This window comes from Oncorhynchus keta, chromosome 12, assembly GCF_023373465.1.
Source record: "Oncorhynchus keta strain PuntledgeMale-10-30-2019 chromosome 12, Oket_V2, whole genome shotgun sequence".
Classification (NCBI taxonomy): Eukaryota; Metazoa; Chordata; class Actinopteri; order Salmoniformes; family Salmonidae; genus Oncorhynchus; species Oncorhynchus keta.
Window position 1 is genome coordinate 44,984,081 of NC_068432.1, and position 21,930 is coordinate 45,006,010.

The 21,930-nt window shown below is 45.8% G+C and overlaps 1 protein-coding gene across 1 annotated transcript in view; it reads right to left on the minus strand.

Annotated features, from left to right (window-relative positions):
* The window catches only part of LOC118391620 (dopamine beta-hydroxylase-like), a 49,310-nt gene that overhangs the window by 25,156 nt on the left and 2,224 nt on the right, over positions 1 to 21,930 (minus strand). Inside the window, exons 2-7 of the mRNA XM_052458448.1 lie at positions 19,004 to 19,150; positions 7,995 to 8,252; positions 6,932 to 7,108; positions 3,705 to 3,807; positions 2,893 to 3,059; positions 168 to 311 (exon numbers count right to left, since the gene is read on the minus strand). Of these exons, the coding sequence (XP_052314408.1) occupies positions 168 to 311; positions 2,893 to 3,059; positions 3,705 to 3,807; positions 6,932 to 7,108; positions 7,995 to 8,252; positions 19,004 to 19,150 (996 nt within the window). The remainder of the gene's footprint in view (positions 1 to 167; positions 312 to 2,892; positions 3,060 to 3,704; positions 3,808 to 6,931; positions 7,109 to 7,994; positions 8,253 to 19,003; positions 19,151 to 21,930) is intronic.

A 21,930-nucleotide genomic window follows, 5' to 3' on the forward strand; every position in this document is an offset into this window, starting at 1 on the left:
CAAACCAGATGTGTGTGTCTTGCCTCACTGAACCTTGGAGAGTTTAGTAGTACCTTGAGAGAAAGAGAGAGAGAGAGAGAGAGAGAGAGAGAGAGAGAGAGAGAGAGAGAGCTCTGTGTGTGCGTGTGTGTTTGTTGGTGCATACAGTATGTACCCAGAGGGGTTACCTGATAGTGGGTGCTGAAATGCTTATCCTCCTGTACCACCTTCACCTCTCTTCCACCCCTCACCAGGACCGTCCTCACCCCTCTCCCCGCCAAGTGAGTGTGCAGCTGGGACGCAAAGATGTTGATCCCCCCTGGAGGCAGGGCCTGGTGGAGGTCATGAGAGGAATTGGACACGTTAAGAAAGGTCCATTTGTCATGTTCTGACCATAGTTCTGTTATTTTATTCTTTGTTTTAGTATGGTCAGGGTGTGAGTTGGGGTGGGCAGTCTATGTTTTTTTGTTGTTTTTTGTGTTCGGCCTAGTATGGTTCTCAATCAGAGGCAGGTGTCGTTAGTTGTCTCTGATTGAGAATCATACTTAGGTAGCCTGGGTTTCACTTTTGGTTTGTGGGTGTTTGTTTCCGTGTGAGTATTTGGGCCACACGGTACTGTTTCAGTTTTGTATATTCACGTCATCTTTTATTGTTTTGATTCAGTGTTCAGTGCTTTCTTTTATTAAAATCATCATGAACACTTCCCACGCTGCGCTTTGGTCCGATCCTTCTTCCACCGACGACAACCCTTACAGAAACACCCACCACCAAGAAAGGACCAAGCAGCGTGGTAACAGACAGCAGCAGCAGGAGAGACAGCGATACCTGGAGAACTGGACTTGGGAGGAAATATTAGACGGCAAGGGACCATGGGCACAGCCGGGAGAATATCGCCACCCCAAGGCAGAGCTGGAGGCAGCGAAAGCCAAGAGGCGGCATTATGAGGAGCTAGCTCGGCAGCACGGCTGGAAGCCCGAGAGGCAGCCCCAAAAATGTATTGGAGGAGGCACACGGGGAGTGTGGCGAAGCCAGGTAGGAGACCTGCGCCAACTTCCGTGCTTACCGGAGAGAGAGAGGGACCGGGCAGGCACCGTGTTATGCGGTGGAGCGCACTGTGTCCCCGGTGCGTGTGCATAGCCCGGTGTGGTACGTTCCAGCTCCCCGTATCGGCCGGGCTAGAGTGGGCATCGAGCCAGGTGCCATGAAGCCGGCTCTACGCATCTGGTCTCCAGTGCATCTCCTCGGGCCGAGGTACATGGCATCAGCCTTACGCATGATGTCCCCGGTTCGCCAGCACAGCCCAGTGCGGGCTATTCCACCTCGCTGCACTGGCCTGGCTACGGGGAGCATTCAACCAGGTAAGTTTGGGCAGGCTCGGTGCTCAAGAGCTCCAGTGCGCCTTCACGGTCCGGTCTATCCGGTGCCACCTCCACGCACCAGCCCTCCGGTGGCAGCCCCCCGCACCAGGCAGTGTCTCCGTCTTCTCCCTACAGGTGCTCCCGCCTGTCCAGCGCTACCAGAGCCTTCCTCCTGCCCAGCGCTGCCAGAGTCTCCCGTCTGTCCTGAGCCGCCAGAGTCTCCCTTCTGTCCTGATCCGCCAGTCTCCCATCTGTCCTGATCCGCCAGAGTCTCCCGTCTGTCCTGAGCCGCCAGAGTCTCCCGTCTGTCCTGAGCCGCCAGAGTCTCCCAGTCTGTCCTGATCCGCCAGAGTCCCCAGTCTGTCCAGGAGCCGCCAGAGTCTCCAGTCTGTCCTGAGCCGCCAAAGCCGCCAGTCTGTCCTGAGCCACCAGAGCCGCCAGTCTGTCCTGAGCCGTCAGTCAGCCAGGTGATGCCAGTCAGCCACTCTGGAGTCTCCCGCCTCTCCCGCCTGTTCAGGGCGCTGCCGGAGTCTCCCGCCTGTCCTGCGCTGCTGGAGCTTCCCGCCTGTCCGGCGCTTCCGGAGTCTCCCGCCTGTCCGGCGCTGCCAGAATCTCCCATCCATTTGGGACCCATGGCTAGGGTCCCCAGTCGGAGGTCGGCGGCGAGGGTCGCCGCTCGTAGGAGGCCACGGGGGCGGTTGAAGAGGTGGACAAAAACTGTTGTGAAGTGGGGTCCACGTCCCGCGCCAGAGCTGCGACCGCGGACAGACGCCCACCCAGACCCTCCCCTAAAGGTTCAGGTTTTGCGGCCGGAGTCCGCACCTTTGGGGGGGGGGGGTACTGTCACGTTCTGACCATAGTTCTGTTATTTTATTCTTTGTTTTAGTATGGTCAGGGTGTGAGTTGGGGTGGGCAGTCTATGTTTGTTTTTCTATGTTGGTTTTTATGTTCGGCCTAGTATGGTTCTCAATCAGAGGCAGGTGTCGTTAGTTGTCTCTGATTGAGAATCATACTTAGGTAGCCTGGGTTTCACTTTTGGTTTGTGGGTGTTTGTTTCCGTGTGAGTGTTTGGGCCACATGGTACTGTTTCGGTTTTGTATATTCACGTCATCGTTTATTGTTTTGATTCAGTGTTCAGTGCTTTCTTTTATTAAAATCATCATGAATACTTACCACGCTGCGCTTTGGTCTGATCCTTCTTCCACCGACGACAACCCTTACACCATTATGATATTCTAACTCCTGTCAGTTCCATTTGTACTGAGATACTGTACTGTAGTTCTGGCCATGTAAGTAGAAATAGTATCTGATTACAATAAGACAAAGGGGGTCATTTATGCTCATGACAATATTACAATGCATTACAACCCCATCTTAATGCGTTTACCTGGGGGTTTTGAGTCAAATGTTACCAGCAGGGTTCCATTGTTATAGAAGGTCCAGGAGTAGTTTCAGTCCTGTATCTACAGTAGACATCCCGGAGGGATATTGTAGCCTACCAACAGTCTGTGTACACGTTTTCTAAGGATTTATGTTAGAAAGATATTGTACTAACAGTTTGTGTACACTTGGATGTGCAGAATCCTGTGAGATGGAAGTTCTGTTCTCTGGGTGGTATGGCCATGACCGGGGTGTAGACCAGCCCAAGCTCCATGATGCCCGCGTCGTACCTCCTTAAGCTGGGGGTGTGGTAGAGACGCACCCCAGAGTTGTCCTTACGACCTGCATGGGGACACAGCATAACCAGAACCTGTCAGAGAGGAGGGGAGACAGGAAGGAGGAGAGGTAGAGGGAGGGGGCGGGACTGAAGGGAGGTAAGTGGGGGAAGAAGGGGGTAGAGGGGGAAGGAAAGGGGAAGGGGAGATAGAAGGGGTGTAGGGAGGGAGGGAAGAGGAGTAGTGGGGGAGGAGATAAAATATGAGAGAAGGATGGGGATTAGGAAGAAGGGGTAGAGGGAGTGATGGATGACGTAGGGAGGGGAGAGATGAAGACGGGTGTTGAGTAGAAGGAAGATGGAAGAAGCAGGGGAGATATTGGGAGACTATAGAGCAGATGGATGACGTAGGGAGGGGAGAGATGAAGACGGGTGTTGAGTAGAAGGAAGATGGAAGAAGCAGGGGAGATATTGGGAGACTATAGAGCAGAGCTAATCAACTGGTACTTCTGGTTTTCATTCTCTGCCTCCAATCAGGGAACACCTGGTGGGTGGACTGTTGACAATCAGTGACAGTAATTGATCAATTTACCACCAGGTAGAAAATAAAGCGAGCTGTACTACATTGCTGAGGGGTGGTAATTTAATAACCCAGCTCTAAGGTTCTTAGGGGTAGAATAGTATATAACTCTGTGATGGGTAGGTCATTTTACCTGATATGAGGAGTGGGTTGTGGTAGTGCACCTCTAGTCGAAGAAACCTGGAAGACGCTGGTCCTCCTAGAGGCAGCCCTGCATCAGTTGGGTAGTAGAAAGACTACACATGCACGCACACACACACAGATGCATTATTTTTATCATTGGGAACATCACGTTATTTTATCATTGAACATCACATTATTTTATCATTGAACATCACATTATTTTATCATTGAACATCACGTTATTTTATCATTGGGAACATCACGTTATTTTATCATTGGGAACATCACGTAATTTTCACGTATTTTTATCATTGGGAACATCATTATTTCGAACATCACATTATTTTTTTATCATTATTTCTATAATTAACATCACATTCTTTTTATCATTTAACATCACATAATTTTTTATCATTTAACATGTATATTTTTTTTTATCATTGAACATCACATTATTTTTTATCATTTAACATGTATATTTTTTAATCATTGAACATCACATTATTTTTATAATTGAACATCACATTATTTTTTATCATTTAACATGTATATTTTTTAATCATTGAACATATTATTTTTGGGACATGTGAATCATCCACCATAAAAGGAGTAGTTTCAGCAGGAAGGAAATAGCTCTTATTGATCCAGAGAAGACTAAAACAGCACCGAGTCTGTTTGTCTCTATTTCTATCTTCTATATTCATCACTATACATGGTATATGTTCCCCTAACGTGTTCTGAGGATCTGTTCATAAAAGAGATAGACGATTAAACAAAAATACTTTTGGAGATAAAAAATTATTTTCATATCAATCTTATTAGCATTCCGGAGAGGAGAGGAGAGCTTGTGAATCTTTTCTCTCCCCCGGCCTGGCAGCATCCCTAGGACTATTTTACATAACTGGTCTTTCTCTTCCTCCTCATCCTCCTCCTCCTCCTCCACACTCTCCCCTATCTCTCTCTTCCCTCTCTCTTTCTTTTTCTCGCCTTCCTCCTCTTCTTTCGCCTCCCTTCTTTTATAATGCCATATTTCCCTTTAGATGTGTGTGGGATCCAGAATGTGCTAAAACTGAACAGGCCTGTATATTTCCTAGCTAATCTCATCTCTCCAGCTCTGCTTCTACCCTCGCCACTCAGCAGAACACATGATTTCTGTTTTGTTTTCGTCGTCTGCTAATCCAATGGGAAGGCTCAGAGGCTTGGCACTAGGCACCAGTTCTCTGGCTGTTGTGTGATTCTTATCCAGTAAGATGTGTCTTCCTCTGCCTCACACATCCCAGAGCATCACCACCACCTACATGAACACACACACACACAGATTCACACATACACACACACACACACACACACACACACACACACACACACACACACACACACACACACACACACACACACACACACACACACACACACACACACACACACACACACACACACACACACACACACACACAAAGAGAGAGATTCACACACAGATTCACACACTCTCACACACTATCACATACACACACACACACACAGATTCCCACACTCACAGACACACAAGCACACAGATTCCCACACTCACAGACACACACACACACACACACACACACACACACACACACACACACACACACACACACACACACACACACTCACTCAGTCACTCACTCACTCACTCAGTCACTCACTCACTCACTCACTCACTCACTCACTCACTCACACACACACACACACACACACACACACACACACACACACACACACACACACACACACACACACACACACACACACACACACACACACAGAGAGAGAGAGAGATTCACAAACTGACACATGCACACACACACCAATGCACAGAGGCACATACAAACACACACACACACGCTCCTCTCCTCACCACCACGCACCAGCTCCTCTCGAGACTGCTTCCCTGCTCTCATCAAAACATACTTCTATTGAACCAGACATGACATTATTCAGAGATAGGTATTTTCCTAGTAACATTCTCTGACGCTTTCATGGTTTCTCTGAGTTTTTTCCTCAGTTTGTCTCTGTTTCTGTGGATCTCTAGTCTCTCAGACTTTACCACCCTGCCTCTCTACTACTGTGACTTACCTGGTTGAAACGTCTGTGCTTAATATGGAAAGAATTGAACAGCAGGCTCTTACTGTTCAGGATTTTACTATGTTAACCAATTATGCCCTCAAAGTGTCAGTGTACCTATAGTGCCTTCAGACAGTATTCACGCCCCTTGACTTTTTCCACATTTTGTTGTGTTACAGCCTACACACAATACCCCATAATATTAAAGCTGGAATGTCTTGAGTCAATAACTATTCAACTCCTTTTTTATAACAAGCCTACATAAGTTCAGGAGTAAGTTAAAGTCACATAATAAGTTGCATGGACTCACTCTCTGTGCAATAACATGCTTTTTAAATGACTACCTCATCTCTTTACCCCACACATGTAATTATCTATAAGGTCCCTCAATCAAGCAGTGAATTTCAAACACAGATTCATAGGTGCCCTTCTTTGCGAGGCATTGGAAAACCTCCCTGGTCTTTGTGGTTGAATCTGTGTTTGAAATTCACTGCATGACTGAGGGACCTTACAGATAATTGTATGTGTGGGGTACAGAGATGAGGTAGTCATGAAAAAATAATGTGAAACACTATTATTGTCCATGCAACTTATTATGTGACTTGTTAAGCACATTTTTACTCCAGAACATTTTTTAAGCTTGCCATAACAAAGGGGTTGAATACTTATTGACCCAAGACATTTTAGCTTTTCATTTTTAATTCATTTGTAAACATTTCTCAGAACATCATTCCAGGGGCGGCAGGGTAGCCTAGTGGTTAGAGTGTTGGACTAGTAACCGAAAGGTTGCAAGTTCAAATCCCTGAGCTGACAAGGTACAAATCAGTTGTTCTGCCCCTGAACAGGCAGTTAACCCACTGTTCCTAGGCCCTCATTGAAAATAAGAATCTGTTCTTAACTGACTTGCCTAGTATAAAAATGTTTTAAAGTTTGACATTATAGAGTATTGTGTTTAGGCCAGAGACAACAAAACAATCTACATTTAATATTTTTTAAATTCAGGCAGTTTTTTAAAATTCAGGTTGTAACACAACAAAATGTAGAAAAGGTCAAGGGGTGTGAATACTTTCTGAAGGCACTGTAAGCACTTGAACAAAAAGGAATAATATTTGAACCCAGTGCTGGTGTCTGTGTGTGTATTACCTTAGCCCCCATAGCCCAGGCCGCCAGAACATGGCGACAGTAGTTGAGGCTGGCGGGCTTCATCTTGGAGTCACAGGACCCGCTGTACTGTGGGACAGTACTCATCTCAGGAGAACACTCAAACACTTCCATGTGGTGCACTATGGCCTCGTTACCAGGGGTTACCACCGACTCATACTAGGGTGGGGGTGATGAAGAGAGATGAGGAGGAGGAGGGGGAGGAGGAGGAGGAGGAGGGGGAGGAGGAGGAGGAGGGGAGGAGGGGGGGGGGAGGAGGAGGAGGAGGAGGAGGAGGAGGAGGAGGAGGGAGGAGGAGGATGAGGAGGATGAGGAGGGAGGAGGAGGAGGGAGGAGGAGGAGGATGAGGAGGAGGAGGAGGAGGAGGAGGAGGAGGAGGAGGAGGAGGAGGAAAGAAGAGGTGGATTGATTGGTATTGATTGGTATTGACTCTACTGTTGAGATTTTCAAACTCATTGCTATGCCCAAGGATTGGGTAGGGCTAAGCAATAAGGATGGGAGGGATATTGTCATATTGATTACATTCATATCCATATCCATATTCATATTCACTTATCCAAGTCTATTCGAATGCCTAGGGGCCAGGGTTTGATGGAATTGGACTCGATGGTTCCATCCATAGAAATATAATTACTGAGAATAATCCTAATAGAATTACTAAATGTCATTCTAATTCTATGGAATAACTAAATGTAATTCTAATTCTATGGAATAACTAAATGTAATTCTAATTCTATGGATTAACTAAATGTCATTCTAATTCTATGGAATAACTAAATGTCATTCTAATTCTATGGAATTACTAAATGTCATTCTAATTCTATGAATAACAAAATGAATAACTAAATGTAATTCTAATTCTATGGAATAACTAAATGTAATTCTAATTCTATGGATTAACTAAATGTCATTCTAATTCTATGGAATAACTAAATGTCATTCTAATTCTATGGAATAACTAAATGTCATTCTAATTCTATGCAATAACGAAATGTCATTCTAATTCTGGTTCCATCATTGAAAAGGACTAGGTTTAGCGGTTTACCATGACAATGTGGTTCTTGGGCATGTTGGGTGGCAGTTGGAAGATGTGGCACCAGTAGGTGGTCTCCTGGGTGGGGATGGTGATGTCGGGGGTCCGGACCTCCAGGGTTTGTACGTCTCGGGGCAGGGAGGGGGGTGGGGTGTCTGGGCGCAGCAGGAGGGCCCTCTGCACTCCCGTCTCAATCTGGGACAGGTTGAGCTGCTGGAGCGAGCGGATTGGCTGATCCAACACTCCGTAGATCAGGTGAACAGTACCCTCCTGCCAATCAGAATCAAGCACAGTCTTTATTATTCCTCTCTTTACCTCTTTTCACCTACTATACTGTTCTCTCTCTGTCTCTCTCTTTTCACCTGCTATACTGTTCTCTCTCTGTCTCTCTCTTTTCACCTGCTATACTGTCCTCTCTCTGTCTCTCTCTTTTCACCTGCTATACTGTTCTCTCTCTGTCTCTCTCTTTTCACCTGCTATACTGTTCTCTCTCTGTCTCTCTCTTTTCACCTGCTATACTGTTCTCTCTCTGTCTCTCTCTTTTCACCTACTATACTGTTCTCTCTCTGTCTCTCTCTTTTCACCTGCTATACTGTTCTCTCTCTGTCTCTCTCTTTTCACCTGCTATACTGTTCTCTCTCTGTCTCTCTCTTTTCACCTGCTATACTGTTCTCTCTCTGTCTCTCTCTTTTCACCTGCTATACTGTTCTCTCTCTGTCTCTCTCTTTTCACCTACTATACTGTTCTCTCTCTGTCTCTCTCTTTTCACCTGCTATACTGTTCTCTCTCTGTCTCTCTCTTTTCACCTGCTATACTGTTCTCTCTCTGTCTCTCTCTTTTCACCTACTATACTGTTCTCTCTCTGTCTCTCTCTTTTCACCTGCTATACTGTCCTCTCTCTGTCTCTCTCTGTCTCTCTCTTTTCACCTGCTATACTGTTCTCTCTCTGTCTCTCTCTTTTCACCTGCTATACTGTTCTCTCTCTGTCTCTCTCTTTTCACCTGCTATACTGTTCTCTCTCTGTCTCTCTCTTTTCACCTGCTATACTGTTCTCTCTCTGTCTCTCTCTTTTCACCTACTATACTGTTCTCTCTCTGTCTCTCTCTTTTCACCTGCTATACTGTTCTCTCTCTGTCTCTCTCTTTTCACCTGCTATACTGTTCTCTCTCTGTCTCTCTCTTTTCACCTGCTATACTGTTCTCTCTCTGTCTCTCTCTTTTCACCTGCTATACTGTTCTCTCTCTGTCTCTCTCTTTTCACCTGCTATACTGTTCTCTCTCTGTCTCTCTCTTTTCACCTGCTATACTGTTCTCTCTCTGTCTCTCTCTGTCTCTCTCTTTTCACCTGCTATACTGTTCTCTCTCTGTCTCTCTCTTTTCACCTGCTATACTGTCTGTCTCTCTCTTTTCACCTGCTATACTGTTCTCTCTCTGTCTCTCTCTTTTCACCTGCTATACTGTTCTCTCTCTGTCTCTCTCTTTTCACCTACTATACTGTTCTCTCTCTGTCTCTCTCTTTTCACCTACTATACTGTTCTCTCTCTGTCTCTCTCTTTTCACCTGCTATACTGTTCTCTCTCTGTCTCTCTCTTTTCACCTGCTATACTGTTCTCTCTCTGTCTCTCTCTTTTCACCTACTATACTGTTCTCTCTCTGTCTCTCTCTTTTCACCTGCTATACTGTTCTCTCTCTGTCTCTCTCTTTTCACCTGCTATACTGTTCTCTCTCTGTCTCTCTCTTTTCACCTACTATACTGTTCTCTCTCTGTCTCTCTCTTTTCACCTGCTATACTGTCCTCTCTCTGTCTCTCTCTGTCTCTCTCTTTTCACCTACTATACTGTTCTCTCTCTGTCTCTCTCTTTTCACCTGCTATACTGTTCTCTCTCTGTCTCTCTCTTTTCACCTGCTATCTGTCTCTCTCTGTCTCTCTCTTTTCACCTGCTATACTGTTCTCTCTCTGTCTCTCTCTTTTCACCTGCTATACTGTTCTCTCTCTGACTCTCTCTTTTCACCTACTGTTCTCTCTCTGACTCTCTCTTTTCACCTACTATACTGTTCTCTCTCTGTCTCTCTCTTTTCACCTGCTATACTGTTCTCTCTCTGTCTCTCTCTTTTCACCTGCTATACTGTTCTCTCTCTGTCTCTCTCTTTTCACCTGCTATACTGTTCTCTCTCTGTCTCTCTCTTTTCACCTGCTATACTGTTCTCTCTCTCTCTCTCTTTTCACCTACTATCTGTCTCTCTGTCTCTCTCTTTTCACCTGCTATACTGTTCTCTCTCTGTCTCTCTCTTTTCACCTGCTATACTGTTCTCTCTCTGTCTCTCTCTTTTCACCTACTATACTGTTCTCTCTCTCTGTCTCTCTTTTCACCTGCTATCTGTCTCTCTCTGTCTCTCTCTGTCTCTCTCTTTTCACCTGCTATACTGTTCTCTCTCTGTCTCTCTCTTTTCACCTGCTATACTGTTCTCTCTCTGTCTCTCTCTTTTCACCTGCTATACTGTTCTCTCTCTGTCTCTCTCTTTTCACCTGCTATACTGTTCTCTCTCTGTCTCTCTCTTTTCACCTACTATACTGTTCTCTCTCTGTCTCTCTCTTTTCACCTGCTATACTGTTCTCTCTCTGTCTCTCTCTTTTCACCTGCTATACTGTCCTCTCTCTGTCTCTCTCTGTCTCTCTCTTTTCACCTGCTATACTGTTCTCTCTCTGTCTCTCTCTGTCTCTCTCTTTTCACCTGCTATACTGTCCTCTCTCTGTCTCTCTCTTTTCACCTGCTATACTGTTCTCTCTCTGTCTCTCTCTGTCTCTCTCTTTTCACCTGCTATACTGTTCTCTCTGTCTCTCTCTCTCTCTCTTTTCACCTGCTATACTGTCCTCTCTCTGTCTCTCTCTGTCTCTCTCTTTTCACCTGCTATACTGTTCTCTCTCTGTCTCTCTCTGTCTCTCTCTTTTCACCTGCTATACTGTCCTCTCTCTGTCTCTCTCTGTCTCTCTCTTTTCACCTGCTATACTGTCCTCTCTCTGTCTCTCTCTTTTCACCTGCTATACTGTCCTCTCTCTGTCTCTCTCTGACTCTCTCTTTTCACCTACTATACTGTTCTCTCTCTGTCTCTCTCTGACTCTCTCTTTTCACCTACTATACTGTTCTCTCTCTGTCTCTCTCTGACTCTCTCTTTTCACCTACTATCTGTTTCTCTCTGACTCTCTCTTTTCACCTGCTATCTTTCTCTCTATCTCTCCTCTCTCTCTGATCTCTCTTTTCACCTACTATACTGTTCTCTCTCTGTCTCTCTCTGTCTCTCTCTTTTCACCTACTTACTGTTTCTCTCTGTCTCTCTCTTTTCACCTGCTATACTGTCCTCATCTGTCTCTCTCTGCCAAAGCTATACTGTTCTCTCTCTGTCTCTCTCTTTTACCTACTATACTGTTCTCTCTCTGTCTCTCTCTGACTCTCTAAACAATACTAAACTGAACTCTCTCTGTCTCTCTCTGACTCTTCTTTTCACCTACTATACTGTTCTCTCTCTGTCTCTCTCTTTTCACCTGCTATACTGTCCTCTCTCTGTCTCTCTCTGTCTCTCTCTTTTCACCTACTATACTGTTCTCTCTCTGTCTCTCTCTTTTCACCTGCTAACTGTTTCTCTCTCTGTCTCTCTCTTTTCACCTGCTAACTGTTTCTCTCTGACTCTCTCTGAAAATCTCTTTTCACCTACTATACTGTTCTCTCTCTGTCTCTGTATTTACAATGTCCTCTCTCTGTCTCTCTCTGTCTTCTTTTCACCTGCACTGTTCTCTCTCTGTCTCTTCTTTTCACCTGCTATACAGGTCTCAAATCTCTGTCTGCTGTGATCACCACTATACTGTTCTCTCTCTGTCTCTCCTTTTCACCTGCTATACTGTTCTCTCTCTGTCTCTCTCTTTTCACCTGCTATACTGTCCTCTCTCTGTTTTCTGACTCTCTCTTTTCACCTACTATACTGTTCTCTCTCTGTCTCTCTTTTCACCTGCTATACTGTTCTCTCTCTGACTCTCTCTTTTCACCTGCTATACTGTTCTCTCTCTGTCTCTCTCTTTTCACCTGCTATACTGTCTCTGTCTCTCTCTGTTTCTCTGTCTCTCTCTTTTCACCTACTATACTGTTCTCTCTCTGTCTCTCTCTTTTCACTATACTGTTCTCTCTCTGTCTCTCTCTTTTCACCTGCTATACTGCCTCTCTCTGTCTCTCTCTGACTCTCTCTTTTCACCTACTATACTGTTCTCTCTCTGTCTCTCTCTTTTCACCTGCTATACTGTCCTCTCTCTGTCTCTCTCTGTTTCTTTTCACCTGCTATACTGTTCTCTCTCTGTCTCTCTTTTCACCTGCTATACTGTTCTCTCTCTGTTCTCTCTTTTCACCTACTATACTGTTCTCTCTCTGTCTCTCTCTGTCTCTCTCTTTTCACCTGCTATACTGTTTCTCTCTGTCTCTCTCTTTTCACCTGCTATACTGTTTCTCTGTCTCTCTCTGACTCTCTCTTTTCACCTACTATACTGTTCTCTCTCTGTCTCTCTCTGACTCTCTCTTTTCACCTACTATACTGTCCTCTCTCTGTCTCTCTCTGTCTCTCTCTTTTCACCTACTATACTGTTCTCTCTCTCTCTCTCTTTTCACCTGCAGTTCTCCTCTGTCTCTCTCTTTTCACCTGCTATACTGTTCTCTCTCTGACTCTTTTCACCTACTATACTGTTCTCTCTCTGTCTCTCTCTTTTCACCTGCTATTGTTCTCTCTCTGTCTCTCTCTTTTCACCTGCTATACTGTCCTCTCTCTGTCTCTCTCTGACTCTCCCTTTTCACCTGCTATACTGTTCTCTCTCTGTCTCTCTCTTTTCACCTGCTATACTGTTCTCTCTCTGTCTCTCTCTTTTCACCTGCTATACTGTCCTCTCTCTGTCTCTCTCTGACTCTCTCTTTTCACCTGCTATACTGTTCTCTCTCTGGTCTCTCTTTTCACCTGCTATACTGTTCTTCTCTGTCTCTCTCTCTCTCTCTGTCTCTCTCTTTTCACCTACTATACTGTTCTCTCTCTGTCTGTCTCTTTTCACCTGCTATACTGTTCTCTCTCTGTCTCTCTCTTTTCACCTGCTATACTGTCTCTCTCTGTCTCTCTCTGACTCTCTCTTTTCACCTGCTATACTGTTCTCTCTCTGTCTCTCTCTTTTCACCTGCTATACTGTTCTCTCTCTGTCTCTCTCTGTCTCTCTTTTCACCTACTATACTGTTCTCTCTCTGTCTCTCTCTTTTCACCTACTATACTGTTATTTCTGTCTCTCTTTTGCTATACTGTTCTCTCTCTGTCTCTCTCTTTTCACCTACTATACTGTTCTCTCTCTGTCTTCTCTTTTCACCTGCTATCTGTCCTCTCTCTGTCTCTCTCTGTCTTCTCTTTTCACCTACTATACTGTTCTCTCTCTGTCTCTCTCTTTTCACCTGCTATACTGTCCTCTCTCTGTCTCTCTCTGACTCTCTCTTTTCACCTACTATACTGTCCTCTCTCTGTCTCTCTCTTTTCACCTGCTATACTGTCCTCTCTCTGTCTCTCTCTCTGTCTCTCTGTCTCTCTCTCTGTCTATCTTTGTCTCTCACTCTCTGTCTCTCGGTCTCTCTCTCTCTGTCTCTCGGTCTCTCTCTGTCTCTCTCTCTGTCTCTCTCTTTTCACCTGCCATAGTGTTCTCTCTCTGTCTCTCTCTGTCTCTCTCTCTGTCTCTCTCTGTCTCTCTCTCTCTGTCTCTCGGTCTCTCTCTGTCTCTCTCTCTCTGTCTCTCTCTGTCTCTCTCTCTGTCTCTCTCTTTTCACCTGCTATACTGTCCTCTCTCTGTCTCTCTCTGTCTCTCTCTCTGTCTCTCTGTCTCTATCTCTGTATCTCTCTCTGTCTCTCTCTCTGTCTCTCTCTGTCTCTCTCTGTCTCTCGGTCTCTCTCTCTCTCTCTCTGTCTCTCTCTTCACCTGCTATACTGTTCTCCCTCTATCTCACTCTCTGGCTCACTCCCTGTCTTTATTTATCTCACTTTCTCTCTCTCTCTCTCTCTCTCTCTCTTCTCTCTCTCTCTCTCTCTCTCTCTCTCTCTCTCTCTCTCTTCCTATCTTTAGTCACCTCTCTCTCTCTCCTTATCTTTATTTATCTCCCTCTCTCCCTCTCTCTCTCTCTCTCTCTCTCTCTGTCTCTCTCTCTCTCCCTCTCTCCCTATCTTTATTTATCTCTCTCCCTATCTTTATTTATCTCCCCCTCTCTCTCTATCTCTCTTTCCCCCCTCTTTCTTTTTCCGTCTCTCTCTTAATTCAATTCAATTGAAGGGGCGAAACATATGTTAACATTGCCAAAGCAAGTGAAGTAGATAATATACAAAAGTGAAATAAACAATAAAAATGAACACTCACAGAAAAATTCTACTCACAGAAGTTCCAAAAGAATAAAGACATTACAATTGTCATATTATGTATATATGGTGGTGTAACGATGTACAAATGGTTAAAATACAAAAGGGAAAATAAATAATCATAAATATGGGCTGTATTTACAATGGTGTTTGTTCTTCACTGGTTGACCTTTTCTTGTGGCAACAGGTCACAAATCTTGCTGCTGTGATGGCACACTGTGGTATTTCACCCAGTAGATATGGGAGTTTGTCAAAATCGGGTTTGTTTTTTAATTCTTTGTGAATCTGTGTAATCTGAGTGAAATACGTGTCTCTAATATGGTCATACATTGGGCAGGAGGTTAGGAAGTTCAGCTCAGTTTCCACCTAATTTTGAGGACAGTGTGCACATAGCCTGTCTTCTCTTGAGAGCCAGGTCTGCCCACGGCCTCTCTCAATAGCAAGGCTAGGCTCACTGAGTCTGTACATAGTCAAAGCTTTCCTTAAGTTTGGGTCAGTCAGTGGTCAGGTTTTCTGCAACTCTGTTTAGGGCCAAATAGCATTCTTGTTTGCATGTTTTTTTTGTTAAATATTTCCAATGTGTCAAGTAATTATATTTTTGTTTTCTCATGATTTGGTTGAGTCTAATTGTGTTGCAGTCCTGGGGCTCTGTGGGGAACCAGCTTGCTTATGGGACTCTTCTACAAGTTAATCTCTCTGTAGGTGATTGCTTTGTTATGGAAGGTTTGGGAATCCCTTCCTTTTAGGTGGTTGTAGAATTTAACGTCTCTTTTCTGGATTTTGATCATTAGCAGGTATTGGCCTAATTCTGCTCTGCATGCATTATTTGGTGTTCATGGAGGATATTTTTGCAGAATTCTGCATGCGGAGTCTCAATTTGGTGTTTGTCCCATTTTGTGAATTCTTGGTTGGTGAGCGGACCCCAGACCTCACAACCATAAAGGGCAATGAATTCTATGACTGATTCAAGTATTTTTAGCCAGATCCTAATTGGTACGTCGAATATTTTGTTCCTTTTGATGGCATAGAAGGCCCTTCTTGCCTTGTCTCTCAGATCGTTCACAGCTTTATGGAAGTTACCTGTGACACTAATGCTTAGGCTGAGATATGTATAGTTTTTTGTGTGCTCAAGGGCAACGGTGTCTAGATGGAATTTGTAATTGTGGTCCTGGCGACTGGACCTTTTTTGGAACACCATTATTTTGGTCTTACTGAGATTTACTGTCAGGGCCCAGGTCTGACATAATCTGTGCAGAATATCTAGGTGCTGCTGTAGGCCCTCCTTGGTTGGTGACAGCACCAGATCATCAGCAAACAGTAGACATTTGACTTCAGATTCTAGTAGGGTGAGGCCGGGTGCTGCAGACTTTTCTAGTGCCCTCGCCAATTTGCTGATATATAAGTTGAAGAGGGTGGGGCTTAAGCTGCATCCCTGTCTCACCCCACGGCCCTGTGGGTCTTGTTTTTTGCCTATTTTAACTGCACACTTGTTGTTTGTGTACATGGATTTTATAATGTTATATGTTTTTCCCCAAACACCACTTTCCATCAATTTCTACAGCAGACCCTCATGCCAAATTGAGTCAAAGGCTTTTTTGAAATGAATAATGCATTAAGGGGCGGCAGGTAGCCTAGTGGTTAGAGCGTTGGACTAGTAACCAGCAGGTAGCCTAGTGGTTAGAGCGTTGGACTAGTAACCAGCAGGTAGCCTAGTGGTTAGAGCGTTGGACTAGTAACCAGCAGGTAGCCTAGTGGTTAGAGCGTTGGACTAGTAACCAGCAGGTAGCCTAGTGGTTAGAGCGTTGGACTAGTAACCAGCAGGTAGCCTAGTGGTTAGAGCGTTGGACTAGTAACCAGCAGGTAGCCTAGTGGTTAGAGCGTTGGACTAGTAACCAGCAGGTAGCCTAGTGGTTAGAGCGTTGGACTAGTAACCAGCAGGTAGCCTAGTGGTTAGAGCGTTGGACTAGTAACCAGCAGGTAGCCTAGTGGTTAGAGCGTTGGACTAGTAACCAGCAGGTAGCCTAGTGTTTAGAGCGTTGGACTAGTAACCAGCAGGTAGCCTAGTGGTTAGAGCGTTGGACTAGTAACCAGCAGGTAGCCTAGTGGTTAGAGCGTTGGACTAGTAACCAGCAGGTAGCCTAGTGGTTAGAGCGTTGGACTAGTAACCAGCAGGTAGCCTAGTGGTTAGAGCGTTGGACTAGTAACCAGCAGGTAGCCTAGTGTTTAGAGCGTTGGACTAGTAACCAGCAGGTAGCCTAGTGGTTAGAGCGTTGGACTAGTAACCAGCAGGTAGCCTAGTGGTTAGAGCGTTGGACTAGTAACCAGCAGGTAGCCTAGTGGTTAGAGCGTTGGACTAGTAACCAGCAGGTAGCCTAGTGGTTAGAGCGTTGGACTAGTAACCAGCAGGTAGCCTAGTGGTTAGAGCGTTGGACTAGTAACCAGCAGGTAGCCTAGTGGTTAGAGCGTTGGACTAGTAACCAGCAGGTAGCCTAGTGGTTAGAGCGTTGGACTAGTAACCAGCAGGTAGCCTAGTGTTTAGAGCGTTGGACTAGTAACCAGCAGGTAGCCTAGTGGTTAGAGCGTTGGACTAGTAACCAGCAGGTAGCCTAGTGGTTAGAGCGTTGGACTAGTAACCAGCAGGTAGCCTAGTGGTTAGAGCGTTGGACTAGTAACCAGCAGGTAGCCTAGTGGTTAGAGCGTTGGACTAGTAACCAGCAGGTAGCCTAGTGGTTAGAGCGTTGGACTAGTAACCAGCAGGTAGCCTAGTGGTTAGAGCGTTGGACTAGTAACCAGCAGGTAGCCTAGTGGTTAGAGCGTTGGACTAGTAACCAGCAGGTAGCCTAGTGGTTAGAGCGTTGGACTAGTAACCAGCAGGTAGCCTAGTGGTTAGAGCGTTGGACTAGTAACCAGCAGGTAGCTTAGTGGTTAGAGCGTTGGACTAGTAACCAGCAGGTAGCCTAGTGGTTAGAGCGTTGGACTAGTAACCAGCAGGTAGCCTAGTGGTTAGAGCGTTGGACTAGTAACCAGCAGGTAGCCTAGTGTTTAGAGCGTTGGACTAGTAACCAGCAGGTAGCCTAGTGGTTAGAGCGTTGGACTAGTAACCAGCAGGTAGCCTAGTGTTAGAGCGTTGGACTAGTAACCAGCAGGTAGCCTAGTGGTTAGAGCGTTGGACTAGTAACCAGCAGGTAGCCTAGTGGTTAGAGCGTTGGACTAGTAACCAGCAGGTAGCCTAGTGTTTAGAGCGTTGGACTAGTAACCAGCAGGTAGCCTAGTGGTTAGAGCGTTGGACTAGTAACCAGCAGGTAGCCTAGTGTTTAGAGCGTTGGACTAGTAACCAGCAGGTAGCCTAGTGGTTAGAGCGTTGGACTAGTAACCAGCAGGTAGCCTAGTGTTTAGAGCGTTGGACTAGTAACCAGCAGGTAGCCTAGTGGTTAGAGCGTTGGACTAGTAACCAGCAGGTAGCCTAGTGGTTAGAGCGTTGGACTAGTAACCAGCAGGTAGCCTAGTGGTTAGAGCGTTGGACTAGTAACCAGCAGGTAGCCTAGTGGTTAGAGCGTTGGACTAGTAACCAGCAGGTAGCCTAGTGTTTAGAGCGTTGGACTAGTAACCAGCAGGTAGCCTAGTGGTTAGAGCGTTGGACTAGTAACCAGCAGGTAGCCTAGTGGTTAGAGCGTTGGACTAGTAACCAGCAGGTAGCCTAGTGGTTAGAGCGTTGGACTAGTAACCAGCAGGTAGCCTAGTGGTTAGAGCGTTGGACTAGTAACCAGCAGGTAGCCTAGTGGTTAGAGCGTTGGACTAGTAACCGAAAGATTGCAAAATCAATACCCTGAGCTGACAAGGTGAAAATCTGTCGTTCTGCCCCTGAACAAGGCAGTTAACCCACTGTTTCTAGGCCGTCATTGAAAATAAGAATTTGTTCTTAACTTGCTTGCCTAGTTAAATAAAGGTTAAAAAAAAGACTTTGCCTTTGTTTGTTTGTCAATTAGGGTGTGCAGGGTTAATACGTGATCTGTCGTACAATAATTTGGTAAAAAGCCAATTTGACATTTGCTCAGTATATTGTTTTCACTGAGGAAGTGTAGGAGTCAATGAAAATGTTAATGAAAATGCAGAGGATTCTCCCAAAGTAACTGTTGATGCATATCCCACGGTAGTTATTGGGGTCAAATTTGTCTCCACTTTTGTGGATTGGTGTAATCAGTCCTTGGTTCCACATATTGGGGAAGATGCCAGAGCTAAGGATGATGTTAAAGAGTTTAAGTATAGCCAATTGGAATTTGTTGACTGTATATTTGATCATTTCATTATGCATACCATCAACACCACAGACCTTTTTGGGTTGGAGGGTTTTTATTTTGTCCTGTAGAGCCAAAAATATTGGAGAATTGATTTATCTCCAATTTGGCTAGATAATTCTTTGTGTTGTTGTTTGTTTAGTGTTTTCCAATTTTCCCCGAAGTGGTTAGAGACTATCGATTCTTCAATTACATTGAGCTGATTTCTGACGTGCTGTTCCTTCTTTTTCCATATTGTATTTCTGAATTGTTTTAGTGATTCACTCCCTCTCGCTCTTTCACCCTCTCCCCCTGTGTGTCTTTCTCTGTCCCTCACCTCTATGATGTAATCTCTGGGGTCGCAGGTGCTGAAGGGTCTCTTGAACAGCAGGGAGAATCCCTCAGGTGTCTGCCTGGTGTCCATCAGCTGGTAGTCCTGTTGGCTGTCCAGACTCACATGACCCTGACTGTCACTCCACGCATCCTGGAGTAACACACACAGAGAGAAACAAACACACACCCATAGGTCCGAATACACACACATGCACGCACACACACACAAAGACAGATACTAGATCAATTTTATGGACCGCAATCCACATGCTGGGCAATTGCAATTAAAGAACCCTAGAGATCTCCCAGCCAGCCAAATATGTATTTCCATAAACATTCTGTGACATCTAACCCTAACCCCAACCCTATTAGACAGCGATGCCAAGCAATGGCCAAGTGAACGTGCAAGATGCAAGTCCCAGGAGCCAATGGTAACAACTGAATCTGTCTCCTCCAATCACATCGTCCGCATGTAAAATGCATCGAAATAGAACCAGCCCTCCAATACATGTTTGTTCCACCTTGCATGATTGCTTGAGGTTGGGGCAAAGTGTAAAGACTCCAAAGTAGCCACACATTTATTAAAAAGCCCAAATTAACCAGGGACGCTCCATGTGTCAGAGTTAGTTAGGCTCTGTGCGCCTCAGACTCCATTTTGAAGCAGTTTCCGTGTGCTGTTGTGACCAAAGTGGTCCTAGGATTTTAACAGAAGTTCTGAGTTATCTCTCTATCCTCATCCCTCACCCCTCTCTCCCCTTTCATCCCTCTCTCTCTCTCTCTCTCTCTCTCTCTCTCTCTCCACCCATCTCTCCCTTTTGGACCTACTCCCTTGTACAGGGATTGGAGGGGCCATTCAACATTCATTTGGAGAGAGGGCGCAAAAGGAAGCTAGGCAGTTTTTCACAGAGAATCAGGCAGGCAGAGTCAGGCAGACCAGGGACGGGTCCAGGCAGAGAGTCAGGCAGACCAGGGACAGGTCCAGGCAGGGAATCAGGCAGACCAGGGACAGGTCCAGGCAGAGAGTCAGGCAGACCAGGGACGGGTCCAGGCAGAGAATCAGGCAGACCAGGGACGGGTCCAGGTAGAGAGTCAGGCAGACCAGGGACGGGTCCAGGCAGAGAATCAGGCAGACCAGGGACGGGTCCAGGCAGAGAGTCAGGCAGACCAGGGACAGGTCCAGGCAGAGAGTCAGGCAGACCAGGGACGGGTCCAGGCAGAGAGTCAGGCAGACCAGGGACGGGTCCAGGCAGAGAGTCAGGCAGACCAGGGACGGGTCCAGGCAGAGAGTCAGGCAGACCAGGGACGGGTCCAGGCAGAGAGTCAGGCAGACCAGGGACGGGTCCAGGCAGAGAGTCAGGCAGACCAGGGACGGGTCCAGGCAGAGAGTCAGGCAGACCAGGGACGGGTCCAGGCAGAGAGTCAGGCAGACCACGGACGGGTCCAGGTAGAGAGTCAGGCAGACCAGGGACGGGTCCAGGCAGAGAGTCAGGCAGACCAGGGTCGGGTCCAGGCAGAGAGTCAGGAAGACCAGGGACGGGTCCAGGTAGAGAGTCAGGCAGACCAGGGACGGGTCCAGGCAGAGAGTCAGGCAGACCAGGGACGGGTCCAGGTAGAGGCAGGAGGAGTGGAAATGGATTTATAATGCATGGGTGCTGCCCCACAGCAGATTAGTACAGAGAGAGAAATTTTTATTTTTTATTGTTTATTTCACTTTTGTATATTATCTACCTCACTTGCTTTGGCAATGTTAACACATGAGAGAGAGAATCTGTGAATGGCTGGCACACCGTTGTGACCTTTCTGCTCCCAACAGCCTTTCCCTAAGGCTGGGAAAGAGGATATATCATCCCACATAGACAGACATATGGCTTGGAAAGAGGATCTCATCCCACATAGACAGACAGTAGACTGGGAAGAGGATCACATCCCACATAGACAGACATATGGCTTGGAAAGAGGATCTCATCCCACATAGACAGACAGTAGGCTGGGATCCTTCCTATTATAAGACTCCTGTCCTCACATGGAAAGTGAGATGTTCTTTTGAGATCATTGCAAAATTTAGCAGACATTACATGTTTATTTTGAGAAAAGTATATTTTCCTTTGGTGGGGGAAATATTTTGGATGATCACAAGTTTCTACTAGTTTATTGAGTATACAGCATTTCCAGAAATTGGTTTTCACATGATGTCAACATTCAATGTCTTTTTTTGTCCATGCAGTTTGGATCTATTAATTCCTAATCTTGTCAAAAGTTTGATATGCAACAAATGCCCATTTCAATGGCCTTATTTATTCTCTACTTTAGGATGATGTGGACACATCCTGCCTGGCAGTCTACCATCAACAGAAACAGCTCTTACGTAAACCAATATAACGGGTACCAGCCACAATGTGGCAGATTGGCGTGTTTCTTACTCAATCTTGTTCTGGGGGCAGCTCTGCCTCGAGGGCAGAAACAAATGGGATTGGTTAAATTTAGGCAAGTAATCCTAATTGGTTAAGGTTAGGCGTTGTGCTTTCTTTCTTTCACGCAATCATTCACATTTGTTCTGCCCTGTAGGCAGCACTGTACTCTGAATCAGATTGAATAAGGAAAACACCACTGAGCTACAGCATTATCCCTTCCATGTGGGAATGAAGCCCTCAACCTTGGTAAACATCACACATCACATTTTCTCCAAACTAGGACGAGTGCCCTTCCTTTCTCCACACTAGGACTAGTGCCCTTCCTTTCTCCACACTAGGACTAGTGCCCTTCCTTTCTCCAAACTAGGACTAGTGCCCTTCCTTTCTCCAAACTAGGACTAGTGCCCTTCCTTTCTCCAAACTAGGACTAGTGCCCTTCCTTTCTCCACACTAGGACTAGTGCCCTTCCTTTCTCCAAACTAGGACGAGTGCCCTTCCTTTCTCCAAACTAGGACTAGTG